We start from the raw sequence: 20,322 nt of genomic DNA on the forward strand, positions 1-20,322 counted from the left end.
TATAGCATGGCTGAATGCACTCTGGTGCACAAATACCTTCCAGATGTTTTTGTCACCATTTTTCTCAAGTGATGACCTTGAGGCCATTACTGTCTCTTTTTCAATGAAGTGTTTTGCTTGATGTTATTTTTGTTCACAATTTTGCTAAGGTTCATAACCAGTATTGTGGTCTCTGCTGAGAGCTGGTATGATTACTGCAGAAATGGACCTGAGTGAGTGCCCTGTTGAAAAGTTATGGAGAAAAAAGGCTTCTGGATAGTTTTTCCTAAATTCAGTTTTCTTTACCTGTATTACAGGTTCTCAGAACTTGGGAGTCTTGTGCAATTACCTGTAAAAAACGCAGGGGTTAAAATATGTATTTATTGCAGGACTCCTTAGTAAGGCTTTGTTAGAGTGCATCTGCTAGAGGGTAATACAAAGGCTTTCTCAGAGTCAGTCTAATAATTTGATGTCTTAAAAACTAATCAGAAAGAGGAACATCTCAATAGAAAGGGAGAAAGGACAGCTTTAGCAGTACTTTGCATAGGATTGAAATGCATGTTTACAACAGCAAATTCATGGATGCTTTGGGCTGTCAAGTAAAGGCTTAGCTAGATATCCATAATGTATTATTTCTTTATTCTTTCTTTTCTCAATTTTTGTTCTCCTGTTCTACTGCAGTTGCTTGTTACCAGACAGCCAAAAGTTATTTAAAATGGAAGATACATTGCTCATTTCCTTCTCTAAAAGCAAGCAGTACCAATGCAAAAGGAAACAAACTTCTGAGGGATTTTTCATGTAAGCCTTTCTCCTTTTAGCCACAGTTACTCAAACTTAGGGAAATTCTGAGTGAAGGGGATTTGTTCTTTTATTACTGCATTTCAAAGAGTATGAAATTACTTAAATTATTGTATTTTGTATTGCAAACAAGCATACAATTCAAAAAGGAATGTGTGGTGCTGGCAAATACTGTACCATATGTAACTTTTTTCCCCTTTGGTAGAGGTTCCCACCAAGGGCCCCTTGGAGTGTGTCTGCCACTGGGATTTTTCAATAAATCAGCTAAAAAAAAATACTAAGAAAATCTGGACAGACTCATGCAGCCTTGTTATGAACCTGTAATGGTAAGAAGTTTTTTTATAGAACAGCTTCTTGGAGCTCTTGTCTGAAGAGGGTTGAAAAAAAAAAAAAAGCTAGAAACATATAATCCAATGGCTCTCAGTTTTATTAAATAAGGAAAATTTTTTTATATATATAAACTATAACATCTCATATTATTAAATAATTGTGCAAAACGTTTACACAGAGCAGGGGGGAACAGTTGATAGCCTGTACTTTTAGATTCTTGCAGTTCTTTTAATACATTTTCAGACTTTAAATACCACAGACCAAAATCATCAGTATTGTAAAATGACTCTTCAAAGGCTAACCAGACACTGGCATGAGAATAATTAAAGTGATGGTACACTTGTCTTTTTCCACTTGAAATATTGCAGGAAATACAGTTAATGAGGGCTCTGTCACACAAACAAGCTGTGGGTACGTAAGAGGAGTATTAAAGCTGAACACTTGCCATAGAAGTAACCGTGACAGATCTAAAGATCTGACCATTATGAGTTCTGGAGTAATAATGCTTCAGGTAAACTTTTGGCAAATCAAGATCAAGGAACATTTCAACTCTGGAGCAAAGCTTCACAGAAATGATGCACATTCCTTCTCCTTAGCATGGAGCTTCAAAAATTGCAATAATCAGGTGTTCCTGTTTGTGGTTTGCTGTACATCACAGGTATGCACACGACACCAAGTATTCTGTAACTTTATAATTTGGACAAATTCTTTATATGTTCTGGCTTTATCATTAAGAATTTCAAAATGCCAAAATTCATCATTTGAGACAAACTGGCATTGAAAGTAGGTAGGGGGGAAACTCGCCTAGACAGATGTTTTGGTTTTGTGGATTTTTTTCAATGAGGCTCCTTCTACTTGTTCTAAGCAACCATACTCCACACCTATTTTTAAGTTTACAGTTAAAGCATTTTTTTCAAAAGCTAAACAGACTCATGCTAGTAAATAAATTACATGCAGCAACAACTTAGAGCAGTGCACACTTCTACAGAGATTTAAGAATACCACATACTGGTTTAACATCCATTTTCACTCATTTTGTCATTAAGACTTACATTATATTTGGGTCAACCAAAAAAACCCAAAGAGATTTATAAAATTTTACAACAATTAAACAATAATGTTTAATTCTACAAACAAATGAATAAAGCCAACTACTGCAGCTCAATATGACAACAACAGACTAACAGCAGTGAAATCATCTACAATTTACTATACTACAGACATGAATTTCTTACAAAAAAACATTAAATAACTTAGACTGACATCCCATAAAGCATTTGTTTTTTGATTTATGAGTTTAAAGTTACACACTTTTAAGTGACAAATTATGTGAAAGTAATATATTTAAAGATGAAAGGTAAGTAAATCAGAACTCCCAGAGAATGCTCTGGTCCCAGTAAAGCACTAAAATCTACTGCTTAACTCTTGTTGACTGCAGTAGTCTGTGATTTTCCCTTCACACTTTTTCCCCCCTCATCTGGAATTGTATTTTCATGGATTTTATTAAAATATAGTTTCTAGAACTGTTCTCTTACAGTTTTAAGAACATTTAAATACCATGCTCTCAAAAAGAGCATTTATATGAAGTCATATTTACAATATAGACAGTTATGATCAGGTGTTAATAAGATCAACTCTTCCTTGTAAGAAGAAATCTAAGCTTATGCGCTAAAGATTAGTGAATGGGTCAGTGTTTTGAATTGTCTTGTAAACATATCTGAAAACAGATGTGGATGACTGAATTATCACTTAAAGTAGTTGATCAGGAAAGACTACATCACATAGAAAAGTTTCATTACCTCTAAGGAGGATAAACAAGCACAAAATTTGCAGGTTATTTCCACAAGGCTCCACTGCCCATTCTGTAACTATGCATGGTGGATGCTGAGTAGCTTCCTAGAAAATTTGCCTTTGAAGTGCCTTAGGGAAATAGTTTGCTGGGTTTGTATTAGCATAGCATTCCCATTTTAAAAAAGGAATTATTCTATCACTAAAACAAAGGTTAGTGAAAATTAAAAATGACCAGACAAATCATACAAAAATGGGTATCTCCGTAAGCCACCTAACACTTCATACAGAAATCTCCGCTTGGTTTTCCACATTAGAAAACATCAAAAACACTTACTAAACCTCTCTTAAAATAGCTTATCTTTATAAGTGGAGAAAAACAAAACAAACATTTTTCTGCATACGAATATCTAATTCCATGCAAGATGGAAAACATGAGTGCACAATAAACTTCATATCATACCTAAATAATTTATAAATGAATGTTAGAATAAAGTAAGGTCTATAGCAATTACTGATACATTTTAAACACATGCAGATGAGCTAACAGCAACATTTTTACATAAAGTTTAGTGCAAGAATGTATCTGCTTAATAAATAGACTGAAGATACCTATGTAATGCTTTGAGATGTACACGCAGTATCTGTGCACATAAAACCTGGTTGTGAAAAGTTGTCCTTGTTTGTCTATAAACTACAAGTGCCCATTTTAAATAAAAAAATCCATAATTACTCATGGGCTACTTCCCTGTGACACATGGTGTCACAAACATTGTGGTGAAAATGTAATACTGAAGTTAATCTAGAGATTATTTTTTTTATACACAGTTTTTATACAATCAAGAAAAAGAGATACAATTTGTATCAACAAACAAAAGGTCATTTCTGGTTATTTGAGGCATTGCTCTCAGCTGCTTATACCATGCAAGAGAAGAGAATAAGAATTATTTGCAAATTAAAAATATGAAATGTTTTTGTAAACTGGTCAAGTATTAAATCTCTTTTCCCCAACTATCACAAGTGTCTGAAGATTTCTTTTTTCCCCATTAACGGAATAACCAACTAATTACAACTTCAGTTATTTTTAAACACCAAGGGTAAATACAGGGTCACCTTCAAGTCACCTCCTTTCAAATACATAATGACATGTGGTCATTCTATATTTCATCTGTACCAACACAAGAATATTTATTATGTGTGAAATGATACAGTTATCAAATGTCAGTAAATTAACTGTAGTTACACCCATAATTGTGGTTTGTTGTTGGTTCATTTGTTGGGTTTTTTTATATGACAGGAACATATATATTGCACATGATAAAGAGCCCACGAGATATTCGGAATCAAACCAACCACTACAGTAACACAAGTGGAGGAAATGATGTAACTTTGTTTCTCAGACAAACAGATAACTAGAAAGCAGCATGCAAGCCATTATCAAAACACCAGAAACAACCCTGACTGCAGCCTCACGTTCTGTGTGTTTCACAGTAAGAAACATTTAGGCAGTGTCACACCTTCTCATGAAGAAACAAAAGGCCATAAACCAGGCCTTCTCAACTTTCATGAAAAAAAACTACAGTAGAAGTCAACAAGTCCTAGCTCGAGACATGTCGAGTTAGTCATGGTTCAAAATGTTGAAATATACAGTGGATTCAAAAAAGGGCGTCCAGTCAGTGCAGCTTAAAAAAACCAATAAACGCCTCTTTTGGAGACATTTAGCTACAAAGGTTCCCACCCTGAGCAAGATAACCAGTTGCGCGAACAATTGCCACACAAAATTATCTCACCTGTTGAAACAGGAACTCTAAAAGCCTTCATGAGGCAAATGCACACCTTTGCGTGGATCTGAAGAGCAAGACCCAGGACAGCTTTGCCACAAATCCAAACTGGAGCATCTCTTTTCAAGAAGCAGTTTTCCCCCTCCACCTTTTCTCAAGTTGATCTTGTACAGCCCTCTTGAATGTCAGGCTCACTCAAACACCATCCTTGCTCCCAGAGAAAGGGTTGTAGGTACTGATGAACTTCCATATTAAATTCCTATTTTCACTGCTTCAGGTTGAGTAATCCAGTTTACATAAAACTGGCACTTTACTTTCAGCTTGTCTGGTCATCTGGGCCAGCAGCTGCTCAGTGCACATTTCTGGAGAGAAGCTACAGTTAAACTTTTAGTGTATTGAATGGCATTCGTGCCTTTACACTGTATGTTTTGGTCCTAATTTAAAAAAGTCCTTGGGTTCTGTTGGATTCCATCAACATATTGGATGATATACCAGATATTCCAACACTTGAGAAACAGTTCTGCAATTTAAGTACCAACAACCATACTGACATTCAAAAACTGAAATCAGTTTTTCCTCTTACAAATGATTTTAATTTTTATCAAATTTACTTTCTTTTCAGTATTTAAGATGCCAGTAGGCAGTGTCTGATAACAAAGCTGAAACCCTGGATGTGTATAGAGCATACTTTTAGAGGCCGATTAGGTATTTATAAGCAAATTGAAAGTGTACACAAATACATGCAGTATAATTACTAACATTAATTTTGTAGTAACAGCTTTGAGACACTGAATGTGACGTAGTTCTTAATGAGCTATCCATGCAGCAAGGTATGCATTTCCTATAAAATACTATTAAAAATCCCTATATTTAAAATCTTAAAATTTGAAATACAATCAACTTTTATATAGTGCCTCAGCATATAATATGACTGCTACTGTGTACAGGATTTTATACTACCTTAGTAGAAAATATTTACAATAGATTGGCCCCTTCATGTAAGTTTTCCTCTGGGTCCTATGTGCTGTACAGTTTCATTTATCCAAAAGAGGTTGTACTGCTTTAACGCCCTGTTCTTAATTTGGCAACAATCACAGCTGCCAGCTGTTGTGCATCTGTCATGTGGGGATTTTTTTCCATCACAGAAAGGACAATGCTTGGAGGGAAAATATTGCAGAGGTTCTTGTATGTTTGATACTGATGTTCTGGGATGACATGAGGTTCCCGTGGCTCACCACATATCCCAATCCAGGGATTCCTCCAGAGTTGTTCCATCTTCTCAGGCATGCTTCTTACCATTACAGGTTCATAACAAGGTTGCATGAGACTGTTACTCAGTGGATAGGAGTGGTAAGTGTAGGAGTCTGATGCACATGGCAGGGGATCCCAGCTGGCGTGCTGCTCTCGGCACAGGGGTGGCCGTCTCTGCCGTGTGGGGTTACTTTCATAAAGCCGCGAGTCGGAAATACTGTCCATTCTTGTCATGACCAAGGCACGGCTTGGTTGTGCAGTAGATGGATGAACATTTTGAGGCACAGGGTATTCTCCTGGACAACTGGACCGTGCTCCAACAACTGGATGCTGGGTATTTAGGCCTAAGTGGGAAACTGACTGTTTGCGAAGGGTTTGCTTAGGCTCTTCAGTTCCATAACTCTGAACTCTATTTAAGGCTTCATGGTAACCATGGGGAAAAGGCTGAAGACGATTTTGCGATGGCAGTCTGTGGTTCTTCACATTGTCTTCTGGACTGGCATCTGCTACACCCAGATACAAGTCATTGTAAGAGGAATAAGAATCATTACTTGTATGGCTTAAGCAATTGTCAGGACAGGGGCTCGAGTTTCTAGAATACATCCCCTGGTCCGTATCAGCCCCGTAATAATCTGAGTTACGGATACTACTTATGCTCAAGTTGGAGAAATCACTGAGTAAGGAATAATAGCCATGGTCCCCCAATGACTCATATTTGGGATACTGGTCAGTATAGCTAACTGAGGTGCCGTGGCTATTGGTGACTAGTATAGGAGGATATTGCACACTGGACATATGTTCCAGTGAGGATTTCTGATGCATGAACTGTGAGGAACCTGGCACTGGACTGCTTGCAGAACGAGTGTTTAATGCACCAGCTGCATGGCTTTTTGGTGGAGGGAGCGTTGGTACACTTAGTGCAGAAACCAGAGACGGGACAGAGCTGGCCTCGGACTTCCGGGCTACTGATAACTTTTCCTCAGGCTCCACAGCTACTGACCTAATGCTTGGATCTGACTGACGTTTTGGGGCAATGCGTTTCACTTCAGAACTGATTTCTCCTTTGGAGCTGGATGGCCCTGTGCCACATTTGGCCAAGGCTCCCTCACTCATAGTTTTCACAGCAGATAATTTGGCACTTATTCGAAGCTCATCCGCTACTGACCTTTGAGGCTGGTTTGCACGTTCTGGGTGATAATATTTACATTTGTGCCCATAGGTGCACTTTTTACCTGGAAGAAAAGTGTTTTCAGGTTAAATAAATCAGAAATTCATCAATACCAGCAGTTGCTATCTTTTTTCTTTATATCTTTCACCACTTCTCAATAGTAATATTTCTGTATTAACCCCTAAGGAATAATTATGTATTTGGTATATATCAGGCAGTCAGAGACTCTGCAGCCTCTTATCAATGTATATTACTGCATCAAAGGCAAGACATACCATGTTTCTTCCTACTGCCTCATGATTTCAATACTGACAACATACTCAGTGCTATATAAAACGAACCAGCTTTAACATAAGTTTGTATAACTATTAATCTCTTTCCTTGACTACAAAGCAGAATAAAATAGCAAAAGGTATATGTGCTAAGCCTTAATTTTCTGCTACATTGTTTTTATAAATATGTGTAGGAAGGGTAGAAAAATGGACATAGTGCTTGGATGGCAACCTGAAAAATGGTGCATTTCTTTGTTCCAGCCATGACAAGACATTAATTGCTTGCTTCACCTACCTTTAAATGCATCAAATCAATCTAACTTGGGCACTTACCGTAAGGACACGGTTGTTTCTTATGTTCAGGAATAACTGGCCTTTTTCTTAAGAAATTTTCAAGGCTTGGACCATGACGTCCTAAAGGATCATCAGGAGGCATAAATCTAAGGAAAAAGAAAGGAAACTTGATCAGCTTTTCCTGAGGATGCAGAATTAGCAAATTCCCTTACTTTTGAAGAAAAACCCATACTTGTCATTCACAAAAGAATACATTAGCAGCCGCTCCTCTATGAACTTCTTCCATTCTGGTTTTTCATTTTGAAGATCCCGATAGTTATCATTTGATACAATGATGCCATCTGAGTCGAAAGCAAGTTTTACTATGAATCGATCATCATAGCAAACTACTCTTCTTCCCTGAACTCTTCGAGATGGAGTGAAAACAAGAATTTTTTCTTTCTCCAATTTACGTAAGATTTCTTGATCTGTAAAATAATTTTAGTTGAGCGGCTATTAAAAAGGTTTTAAAGTAAAGAAATGCAGCCTTTGAAATATGAAAATTCTTGCCCTCTTTTCTGACAAAGTACTTTGCATTATATACAGTCCCCATTATCATTAAAAAATACCTAGAAGCAGAGTGCCATTTTATTTCCGAGGTTTCAAAGCACTGAGTAAATACTCAATATCTAAACTTCATAACCATTCTACAGCCACTACCTCTAAGCCAGTACCCTTACTCAGTCTTCTGAACATGTCAAGAACTTACTTATTACTGTATTACAACAGCCTTCTTATTAGCCTAGAGTAAAATATAAGTACTTTGTATGGGTCTAAACATGTTGCCTCTTCAGTGTTCAAGATAACCCTACTAACTGAGTCCCTGGTCTGTTACTACTTATTTCAGACTCACCCAGCAAACAAGACTCAGTTCTTATATGCTTAAAAATATTTGCTAATGGGAGAATTTTGACCACTGCTTCTCCAAAGTGTTGATATGACCCAGTAATGTTCCAAACCCAACAGCATGGTTTACACATAAATCCTTGTTTCTTCACCTGTGAAATTGCAGTGTTTTCAAACAAACAGTTGAGTGCAACATCATGCAGTGTCACATCCACAGCACTGTATTAGAAAGGCAACATTATTTTTTTCTTTTTAACCAAGGGGTCAAAGAAAATCCATGTTACCTGTAATTGGTGCATCAGGTCGAGACTGTTCTTTTCTCCAAGCAGGTACAAACACAGTGATATCTTTATGTCCTTTTTCCAGAAACCAATCAACAGCTAGTTGAATTCCCCGGCACGAAAATCCTTCTTTATTCCCGTGGCTGAAGAACATGCAAGTTTCAGAAACAGCAAGGACAAACATTACATTTGGTTTTGGTTTTTGTTGTGGTGGTTTTGATTGTTTTTTTTCTTCTAAAGCTGCCATGGCCAAAGGATATAAGGAAAAAAAAGTCTGTAAAGTTTTATTAGACCTGCTTACATAATTGGAAGAAGACAATTGTACAGAGCTATTCAGCCATCAGATTACAGCAACCCTGCTACTTAAAAACTATAGAAATGGTGAAATGTCACTATCCCCAAAACAAATAAGCATGAAGTTTTTCTGTTTTTTCATTTTATTAGCTAAGCTAATGAAAAATACCACTTTCCCTGACAAAATGGGTTTACATTAAGTAACACCATAAAATGTTACCACAAAAAAGGAATGAACAGTACTGGTTGTCATGGGTGAGAAGTGCTTTTAAACATCTATATTAATAAAATCTCTTTCCCTGATAATAAATGTTTTACATTTTTTATTAGGACTTTTTATAGGAAAGAAATAATCATGTCAAAGTTGTTTAAGTCCCATCCTCATCAAAAATTTGCTTTCTGAAACACATAGGAGTCTCTAAAACAGCATACAATTCAGATAAAGGAGTTTAATTTTTAAAAAGGCCTAAGAAGTTTCTGCAAGGGAAAAAAAGAAATTCTTAAGAGGTTTGATAGAAATCAAGGAGAATCTTAATTAACAGTCTTACTCAATCTCTATTTGTATCATCAATAATTACAGTATTTTTAAGCATGAGAAGTGTATAAATCTTGCACTTCTCAGATATTCTCAGTCTGCAGAGCAGATTTTGCATAATTAAGAGGCTTCCATCATATTAAAATTGTCTTTAGTATTATTCCATGGATTACAGTTCAAAATTTCACTTCAAAGTTGCTGCTGTTATTGTTACTGTTGTAGAATGACATCAGAGATTACTGGAGCATAGCAAGATGTTTGCTTTTCCTGGGATCAGAACGTTACATAATGTAACCCTGAGGCAGACCAAAGTCAGACAGACCTAATATCCTCTGTATAACTGAATCACCAGCATAGCCTAAATCCTCACAACTTAAATAAACTTAAATAACGAATACAGAAGCTGCAAAGTGGCTAAAAGCATTTTGCTTTAAATTTTTACACATTTAGATTTTACAGAATTTAATATAACCCTTTTAAATTTTCAGATGCATATGCATTTTGTTATGAGTTGTACTTGATGATGCATATGGGTCCCTTACAACTTAAGATGTTTGTTCTATGATTCTATAAATACAGCATCAGATTTGAGCTATGCAATAGTAAGAGTACACACACTCTTTTCTCCAGTTGCTGCCACATTACGCTCAGGAGTAACTCAAGCAGTACAGAGACTGCAAATTCAACGGACACAGAAAAAAAAAAAAGTTAAATCCAGTTTTGATGATGTTGCTTTATAGAAAAATTTTTTTGATTGATATGACTACCCCTTGGCACTGGAAAATCCTGTATATAAAATACATTTATAGGATTTGAAGGGTTTATGTATTTCAAAAGTCAGAGTACTCAATACACCTATAAAAATCTGAATTTTTGTGATATATTGAAAAAATAATAATTCATATTACAAATTCTTCTAGAGAAGGCTGATACCAAAAAAATCTATTGTACAAACAGTACCTGAAGAAATCTCATCACTAAATAGACTTTAAATAACTCCCTCATAAAAAATTCTACTTTCTCAATGATAAACAAATCATTGAATAGCTGAACTGTGTACTCTGCAGACATGTTCAAAAGTATCATGGGACAGGTATCTCTTGGTTTAGTGTTGACCTCACAGCCAAGTGTACATAGAATCCTAAAATATCCTGATTTGGAAGGGACCCAAAAGGACCATTCAGTCCAACTCCTGGCCCTGTACAGGACACCCCAACAATCCCACCACATGCCTGAGAGCATTGTCCAAACGCTCCTTGAGCTCTGGCAGACTTGAGGCCATGACCACTGCCCTGGTGAGTGCCCCACCAACCTCTGGGTGAGGAACTTTTTCCTGATAACCAGCCCAAACCTCCCGACTCAGCTCCAGCTATTGCCTTGAGTCCTGTCACTGGTCACGAGACCAAAGAGATACCTGTCCCTCTGCTGCCCTTCTGGAGGATGCTGAAGACTGCAATGACATCTGACCTCAGTTTCTTCTTCTCCAGGCTGAACAGACCAAGTGCCCTCAGCTGCTCCTCACATGGCTTCCCCTCCAGACCCTTCACCATCTTCGTGGCCTCCTCTGGACACTCTCTAATAGCTTCATGTCTTTTTTATATTGTGCTGCCCAAAACTGTACACAGGACTCAAGGCGGGGCAAGCACCACAGCTGTACAAGTGCAGGTTTACCTCATGCATTATCCCCGTACCGACACAGTTAATTACTTTGAATCCTGAGCAGACTTGATCAGCTGGAGTTCACATACCGTGAAGTTCACTGAATATCATCAGGATACACAGCATGTAATTTTAAAAAGAACCAAGTTGTCCTCCCCTGTTCAGTTACTTTTTTTTAATGTCCAGAAGCAATTTTCAACATTGTTCAAAGAACTTCAAAAAATTAAACCATCCACACAAAAGCACACTATCTCTGGAACAAAAGATTTGAAGAGAGAACTTGGGTTTAAAAGGCAGGGAGGAGGACTGGAATACAGATTACATAATTACATAATTAGCATAATTAAAATCCTAAAGAGCCCTAAGATGTATTTTCAATGTAACAATATACACAATTTAAAATTACTTCGCCATCAATATTGATTTTTCTTATAAACATTTTAGTGACTTATTTATTTCAAACACTGTGACAGGCAGACCCACCTCATGGCGACATTGCTTCCATCAATGACAATTGGCCTCAAGTTATCACTGTTATCCACAACTTCATCTTCCAGTGACAATTCAGGGCTTGCAATTTCCTTTGGGCAAGGGCCTCTGGGCACCAGAGTACTGGTGGTACTGCTGGCAGTGCTTTGTCCCTCTGACTCACTTTTGTTGCCAAGTCTCACAAGCTCTGCTAGAACATCATTGATGAGTGCATCTGCTCCCAGTTTATTCAGTACAGCCTGGATCTGATCTCCTGCATACCCAAGCTTTAAAGCAAAATCCATTTTAGCTTGGTATTCCTTGTCCAGATTTGTTTTGCATTCATCTACCTTCAAATCTTGCGTGATACTGCCCTGTGAAAAGCTTGGGCGATCCAAACAAGGGGACCGGCAGAGTGGCCTATGTGGTTTGGTGGAAACCTCCTTTTCTCTCCACTGAGTAGTGCTACAGTTGCTTCTGAAGTATGGTTGTTCAGGTTCACTTTCTGAGCTCGTCCATTCCTCAGATTCAGCACTGCATTCCCCCGCATCTTGTTCCACATTTCTGTCTTCTCTGGAGTGCCTCTTCTCCATTTTCAGCTTCCCTACCATAGACCAGGCCGTCATCACGTTCAAGCTTCCAGCCAGAGAGCTCAGTTCTCTTTCATTTCCAAAGCCACCTGGAATTCATATTCGATGGTATCATATTGGCCAGTTAAAAGTTTACACGAGGCTGGAGTCAATTTGCCTTGCTTACTGTGTTCTGCCATAAACAACACCAACATGAAGTTCCTTAAAAAAAGGGAATAAAGTTAAAAATTAGGTTTCAAGCAATTCTGCAAAATACTCAACTACAATGATTTTGTATACAAGTCAGTAGGAGTCCCTAATCATTCACATTTCTATGTAAAACTGATCATAATAAAGCCTATAATTACATTGTCTCTGTAACCAAAAATTAAACCCTCCCACCCCATCACTCTACCTACCAAAAGAAAAAAAAAAAAAAAATTCCCACACAATAAAATGATAGCTGGAATGAACGGATTATCTCAGTAATATTTAAAGATAATAAAACAGAAAACGGTGACCCACCACTTCCACTAGAAACGTGTCTTCTACTGCAGGAACTGCCTGTCTACATTAGCAACAACTGTCCAGCATTCCAGTGTGCAGGAAATTTAACACAAATCCTTTCAGCCTCTTTTTTTCTAAAAAGAGGTTTAGTATCAGAACCAACAAGTTAAACTGGCTGCTAGACATGTAAAGGTCAGTAACAAGATGTAAAAAGGTTCCACAAGATGATTATCTTGTAGAAACACATCATCATGTTTACTGTACCTAATGTACTGAAAATTCCCCAATCAAGGATGGATATTGCTGCATTTTGCCAGAAAGTCAGGCTACGAACTCGTAATTCTTGTCTTATACCAGAAGAATATTTGTTCAAGGAATTCTAAGGAGAGGTCCGACTAACTAGAAGATTCCAGTTAACCTGTGAAGGGCTTAACTAACATCATGGAGATTTTGAAAAAGTTTTTAAAAGCAATTGCACATATAGCAGTATATATTTTACATAAAATGGTAAATTAAGACATATATAAAAATGCAGGTAATCAGAGAAAATTGATTATCAAAGTAATTGGCTAGAGGCCTACTTTCAGAAAGCTGCAAGTCCCACTTTCTTCTCCTCTGTAGAACAGCAGATGGAGAACGTAAGATCCAGTGTGAATAATGAAAAATAACAATAGTTTTCAAGAAACCATTTGTTTTAAATCCACTTTTTAATTTTGATAAATCTTGCTTTTTGCAGCTAAGCCAGTTTTCTTTGTGCTGAAAAATGTTGCAGATACAAGCTGTGGATGCACAAAAAACTCTTTCCCAGGATTTCTGTAAGAATTTTTGTGACTCTCAAAAGAGGCGCAATTTTGGCACTGGAGGGAAGATTTGTCAAAGATGTAGTTTCTCAATAAGCTACTCATGCACCCAAAAGCAGCAAGCAAACAAATAAATACATAAATGAGTAAATGTCTAGCTCATGGTCTTGGGGGGAACTGTTGGTCACTACTGTAACTAACAATAAATTTATCTCTCTTTCATGCACCTTTCTAATCTGCTCTCATATCTCTCACATTCCTTCAGACTATGAGCAAGCATTAAAAGAAGACAATTTTTTCCTCAAAAGACCATAAGCACTCAACCAAGCACATGAATTATTTATATGCAGAAATCATCAAACATACCTGTATCTTTAAAATTCTGATTCCTATTTCCACATGTGGCTCTTACTTAATTACTGTGGTCGACTAAGACAGCAAATAATAGAATAAATACTCCCTTAATGTACAACAGTGTAACTCCTTTGATGTACAGTAATGTGAAACTAGGGACTAAATATAAGTATTGGAGTCTGCCCTGGTGGTAAAGTTGCATCTAGTATAGCTACAAGAATAGCATCTCTGTCACTGTTAATTTTATTTGGTTTTCTTTCTAAAAATAGAATTTTAAATTTTTCCACAGAACAAAGTTCAGCATATACCAAAATCAAAATAGTAACAGAAATATTGACATGCAGGAATATATCAACTTAGTGATACAGAGCAAGTATAATAAACATAAATGCAAAATTTTATGTAGTAAAAGTGTCTTTTGAAAAACAGTACAGACATTTTACAAAGCATTATAAGCCACAAAAGAAAAATTAAAGAATCACCAGTGTTCATGTAAATCAGACCTTATTCATTCTGAGTTTTCATCCTTTTAGTTTTAGGTAATAAGATGCTGAAAATCACAGCCTCTGATATACCACTCACAGAATCATAGAATGGCCTCTTTACCTTTTGGGACGATCTCTCCCTAATTCCTTTGGGACAATTTACAGGTATTTCCCTGCTGCTCCCTAAAATATGTTGGTGTTTCCTGGCTCATCTCTGTCACTCAGAAGCATATCACTTCCCCTGATTAATCTAGTTTAAAGCTCTGCCAAAAAGTCTCAGAAAGCTTTCTTTCTTGACTATTTCTCTACATTAGATGGTGGGTTTCTGTTGCCTATGAGAGATTTCAGAGAACAACTGCTCTAGAAGAGCAATATAATTTAATAATCAAAACCATAAAAATGTCAAAGGGTCTCTGAGACAGGCCCCCATTGGCCTAAAACCAACAACAAATGCTAAACTGTCTCAGTGAAACAAAGATTATTAATTTGCAATCCCTTTATACAGTAATATATAATTACCCTAAACAGGCAAAACAGTTAACATTCCAATGCACTACAAGTTATGCAAACAAACACACACACACACATGCAGAGACAGCTGCTTAAAAGCCTAATTTCCTTAGGAAATGAAGCTAATAAAGGAAAGTGCTAATGACTTGTACCTAAAAAAAACCCTAAAAGGTCAAGTTTTGAGTCAATCAACATTGTTCTTTAATAAAGAAGAACCATATATTTTCATATTTTCATATATTCATATTATTTTAATATATTTTCAGCCTGGAGAGAAGGAGGCTCAGGGGGGACCTTCTCGCTCTCTTGCAACTCCCTGACAGGAGGGGGGAGTCGAGGGGGGGTTGGGCTCTGCTCCCAGGGAATAAGGGACAGGATGAGATGAAACAGCCTCAAGCTATGCCAGGAGAGGGTCAGGCTGGACATCAGGAGGAAATTCCTCATGGAAAGGGTGGTCAGGCACTGGCAGGGGCTGCCCAGGGAGGCGGTGGAGTCCCTACCCCTGGAGGTGCCCAAGGAAGGACTGGTCGTGGCACTCAGTGCTCTGGGCTGGGTGGCAAGGAGGGGATTGAGCACAGGCTGGACTCGATGGGCTGGGAGAGCTTTTCCAACCTCAGTGATTCTGTGACAGTCTAAGTCCTTTACGCCATATGAAATAAAAGCACAATTTCCTTGCATTTGAATGGAAATTCCAATCTTGATTAATTAGGTTTAAGACTTAAAAACTTGCTGTTCCTTAATATTATGCATTCAAAGAGTATCCCTAAATACTTGGATATCATTATTATTACAGTACTATTTTCATTCTCTCTTTCTCACATATACTGCTAATTTCAGTATATTTACAACCGAAGGGCTTGACAACATAGATGTATTATTAATAGTGTAACCTGAAATGAATTTTAATTAGGTCTTGTGTATAACCCTGTACACCCTGCCAAAACTAAAAAAAAAACAGGATATGTAAAAAATTACTATAAAAGAAGGTTTAGAAACAGGCTATCAGCACGCTGCACCAACAGCTTACAAAATATTTCAACTGAGGGACACTTTACAATACAAGCAATAAGACTACTTTTTTTTTTTCAAATTATTGACAATGTACTGCTTTGGCACTAGACAAATAACAGCATGATTCTGTTGGTCCAAGTTTAAAGAGCTCCATTGTTCTTTAGAAGTTGTCATCTCTCTAAGCTTAATGTCACAAGAATGTTTTTGGCCTTTGTTAAATTTATCATGCCTGTTCTTCCACCTCTGGTGAATGCTCTTAACCCCCTTCCCAGTGGACATCTTACAAGTCTGATAAGCCCTATGTTCTTAAGACTGGAAAAGGCCTTTAAAGTATGATGAAGAGAAAGGAGGTTGTTTAGGTTTTCAAATTTACTGCTACCTTCTCCACTGGTTTTAATTAACAATTTATTTTCCAGAAGTAATCCATTTAAACCAATTTTTAGAAGACCAAATTTACATTATCTTATAAATACATATATATTAATTTAAACTACCAGCAAAATGTGTTCCTTCCCAACTGGAAATTAAATCAACTGGACTCATTCAAAGAGACTATTATTACCTTTTTTTTTTTTTTTTTAACTAATAAAATATTCTACATAACACTATCACTATTGTTTTCATATTTAAGTTTTTCAAACTTTTTTTTTTGTTAATGACAACTATATAAGTTTTGCTCTTAATTTTGACCCCTCTTTCTTAGCTGGAAAATAATATATCTTCTTGTATATAAACTGATTTTTCCATTTTGTTGCATTATCTCAATTCCACATACATATCTCTAGTTTTCTGTTAACATTCATATAAGCAATTTACCATAAATTTCATTTGTCCTTCCCTGAAAGTAAGATCTTATTTGGACAAGGAGATATTTTGATCATAGTTAAATAATCCAGAATTAAAAAAAATCTTAAAACATAAACAGATATTTAATTCTAAGAACAATTCACTATTGCTTACATACTCAATTCTATCATGCTTACAAGGAAAGCAGCTCAACCCATGGGAGGAAACAGTTCTGTGTATCTAGAAGAACTGCTCTCTGTCAGTCCTGTGTTGTGGTTTACTATTCTTTGGTTGCTAGTGATAGGCTGGTGGATCTATAGGAAATCTCCTTCTATGGAAACACCCACTTCCGTGAGTCATCTTGGAGTTTCTTGTCTTTTTCATTCATGTCAACCTTTGGTTGAAAGCCACTAACTTGGGAAATTTTAGCTGTCTCATCTCTCTTTTGGACAGCAGTAGAAAAATATCTGGTCTGTGATATCATGTTCACTGTTTCAAATATTTTAGATGGGAATTAAAAATCTGCTAAAAGAAATCTCTAGTTATCTTCAAACTATTTAAAAACTAAATCAGAGTGTTTTATAAAAATCTCCTTTTCATATCCATTTAGGATCTTTTGAGGAAGGTACTGGAAGTGAAAAGGTCCTGCCTCTATCAACTGTAGCTCTTTCTATGAAGATACATCACAGATCTTCCACCAAAAAAAAAAAAAAAAGACACAATACCTAGATACTGTAACTTCTGGAAAAGTAAGGAGTCTTTCTCCTTCCTTTAACACTGAGCACACAAAGCCAATTTCTGAAAAGGCAGCATTTGTCAAATAGGTTAGATCATCTGTTTTAGCATCAGTTGCCATGCTGACAGAAAAGGAGGCAGGCCATCTCCAAAGCCCACCTCTACAACCCTATGCACTTTTGTACAAAGAACTAGGAGAAAAGTCAGCTTGCATCTCTCTATCCTTAGTCAGTTGCTCCATCCGTGCAGCTTAACTGTTCCATTCCACTGCACCCACAGAACTGGCACACTGTGGGATTTGTTCCTAAATGCATAAGGTTAAGATTTTTAAACAATGAAGGTCAACTCATTGTTGGGCCAGGAGCACTGAAGCAAATAGTCAAAAAAATCAAACAACAACAACAAAAATATTACGGCATAGGACCTAATTTTCCCACTGACCACTGAGAGAGGGCACTGAGGAAAGGAGTACTGTGTTGGTCCTAAGCCAGCAAACAGCAAGCAGAATGACAAACTAAGCAAGAGAAAGCAGCAGCAGCAACTAACACTACTTGAACGCAGCACCCTTCTTGACACCCTCCAGATTAGAAATCAAGACTTGTAATACCATCCTTTTCTACAAAACCAGCACTATTGCAACCCCTCCAACTACTTAGTCTCACAGTTATCACTACAGATTTACTATGTGTGTTCACAGAGTATAATCCAGATCCTTGTCCCTAAGCAAACCAGCTCTCAACAATGACAAAAGAAAGAGATTGATTACTAATTGTCCAAAAATTGCAGTCTTTTTTCCCTCCCTAAATAAATCTGTAATTCTATTCAGGAGCCCAGGATCACTACAATACAGGTAATATCTCTTTTCAGTCAGTCAGTATTTTGATCTAACAAGCCTGTCAGTCACTGTCTTTGTCAATGTCAGTGATCCAGATGTAATCAGTACTACCACTCTGAAAAGGCTCTGATGCCCTTTACTTGGAAATCTGATGTCTCTGCTCTGTGCCACTCTGTCAGAAACAATAGCTGCTCTCAGTTTATTTTGGATTTCTAGTTATATACCTCTACTTGCTATTGCTACGTCTCTACCTACAGTGTGACAAACATTCAGTACGTTATCCCTTCTTAGTGGACCACGTGGTTCCCCTTAAAATAAGAGCATCATCTATTATTTAGACCTACCAGGGAAATAAATGAGTTTTCTGCATGTTCAAAGCATTTGAGCTCAGTGACTTATCTTAATTATACAACTGTTTCATTTGCAAGTCCAACTAAAGAAACTGCTGATTAACTCTAAGTAGGAACTTAAGTAAGTTCCTTTAAAAGAAGTTCAATGTTGCCAGGAAATAAGGAATGAATGAGATACCAACCAGATTCCATACTGCTACCTCAAATACAAGAAGAGTCCAGGGAAGAGTTGTAGCCACTGCTCTTTACACCTTCTCAGAGGAAAGGTGAAATGGTGTTAAGTAGATACAAAAATAATATTTTATCTTGGCATTAAGTCAAGTCCAAGTCCTCCATTTTTTACTGCTCTTAAAATTTCTAATTTCAGAAAATCCCCAGCACCAGTCATTAGGAAGGCTGAGCAAGTAATCCCATCAACGTGAGCAGTGCTAATGGCATAATCTTGATCCCCTCTCTGGATGACAAAGATGAAGGTCTGTTAATGGGAAATACATACACAGATACCTATGTATCAGGTTTACATGACAAGATGAGGTTGGAAAGCTGCTTGGCAGAAAGGAACCCGGGGGTGCTGGTCAACAGCTGGCTGAATACAGAAGCCAGCAGTGAGTCCATGTGGTCAAGAAGATCAATGGCATCCTGGCTTGTATCAGAAATATTGTGGTCAGCAGGACTAGGGGAGTGATTATCCCCCTCACTTTGGTACTGGTGAGGCTGCAACTCAAATCCTGGGTTCAGTTTTGGGCCCCTCACAGCAAGATAGACATTGAGGTGCTGGACCATGTCCAAAGAAGGGCAACATAGCTGGTGAAGTGTCTGGAGCACAAGTCTGATGAGGATGGGCTGAGAGAGTTGGCGGGAGGCTCAGACTGGAGATAAGGAGGCTCCTGGGAATCTTCTCACTCTCTACAACTCCCTGACAGGAGAGTGGAGCCAGGTGGGGGTCAGTCTCTTCTCCCAGGGAACAAGGGACAGGACACATGGAATGGCCTCAAGTTGTGCCAGGGGAGGTTTATATTAGATATTAGGGAAAATTTTTCCACTGAAGGGTGGTCAGGCATTGGAACAGGCTGCCTAAGGAAGTGGTGGAATAATCATCCCTGTAAGTGTTGGAAAAAATCCATGGATGTGGCACTTAGGGACATGGTTAAGCAGTGAATGGTGCTGGGTTAACAGATGGGTTGATGATTAACTTGATGATCTTAGAGGTCTTTTCCAGCATGAATGATTATTTGATTTTGGTAGTGGGGGAGCTGCAGGGGTGAGAAGAGACCAGCTGTGATAAGAGACCAGGCGCTGCCCCCATGTCAGACAAAGTCACTTTCAGCCAGCTCTAAGACAGACATGCTGCTGGCCAAAGCTGAACTCATCAGTGCTGCTGGTGATGCCTCTGTCTCCCTCAGTCTCCCCTGTTACATCCTCCACAGATGTGGCCCCCACTCCCAAACCAGAGCTCTTAGTTCACTCCCAGACCTTACAGTCTCTCTAGCAGTTGGCCTGGACCTGCTGGTCCCTCTGGTATCCAACTCATCCAGTCATCTCACTCCAGAGACAGACCTATATGCATGGCTTCTCAGCCACTTAAACAACTTGACAA

At 37.7% G+C, this 20,322-nt stretch overlaps 1 protein-coding gene across 3 annotated transcripts in view; it reads right to left on the reverse strand.

The window, feature by feature from the left end:
* Positions 1-1,186: 1,186 nt before the first annotated feature.
* The window catches only part of ZC3H12B (zinc finger CCCH-type containing 12B), a 30,901-nt gene continuing 11,765 nt past the window's right edge, over positions 1,187-20,322 (reverse strand). For 2 of the 3 annotated variants that reach the window (XM_050310965.1, XM_050310964.1), the window contains 5 exons: positions 11,799-12,574; positions 8,831-8,970; positions 7,894-8,128; positions 7,701-7,807; positions 1,187-7,159 (listed from right to left, as the gene is read on the reverse strand). In XM_050310965.1, the coding sequence (XP_050166922.1) occupies positions 5,739-7,159; positions 7,701-7,807; positions 7,894-8,128; positions 8,831-8,970; positions 11,799-12,409 (2,514 nt within the window). In that variant the 5' untranslated portion in view covers positions 12,410-12,574 and the 3' untranslated portion in view covers positions 1,187-5,738. Of the gene's footprint in view, positions 7,160-7,700; positions 7,808-7,893; positions 8,129-8,830; positions 8,971-11,798; positions 12,745-20,322 lie in introns of those variants that run through there. The other variant, XM_050310966.1, reaches the window with a different exon arrangement.

This window comes from Myiozetetes cayanensis, unplaced genomic scaffold (genome assembly GCF_022539395.1).
Source record: "Myiozetetes cayanensis isolate MyiCay16 unplaced genomic scaffold, myiCay2020 scf15, whole genome shotgun sequence".
Taxonomy (NCBI): domain Eukaryota; kingdom Metazoa; phylum Chordata; class Aves; order Passeriformes; family Tyrannidae; genus Myiozetetes; species Myiozetetes cayanensis.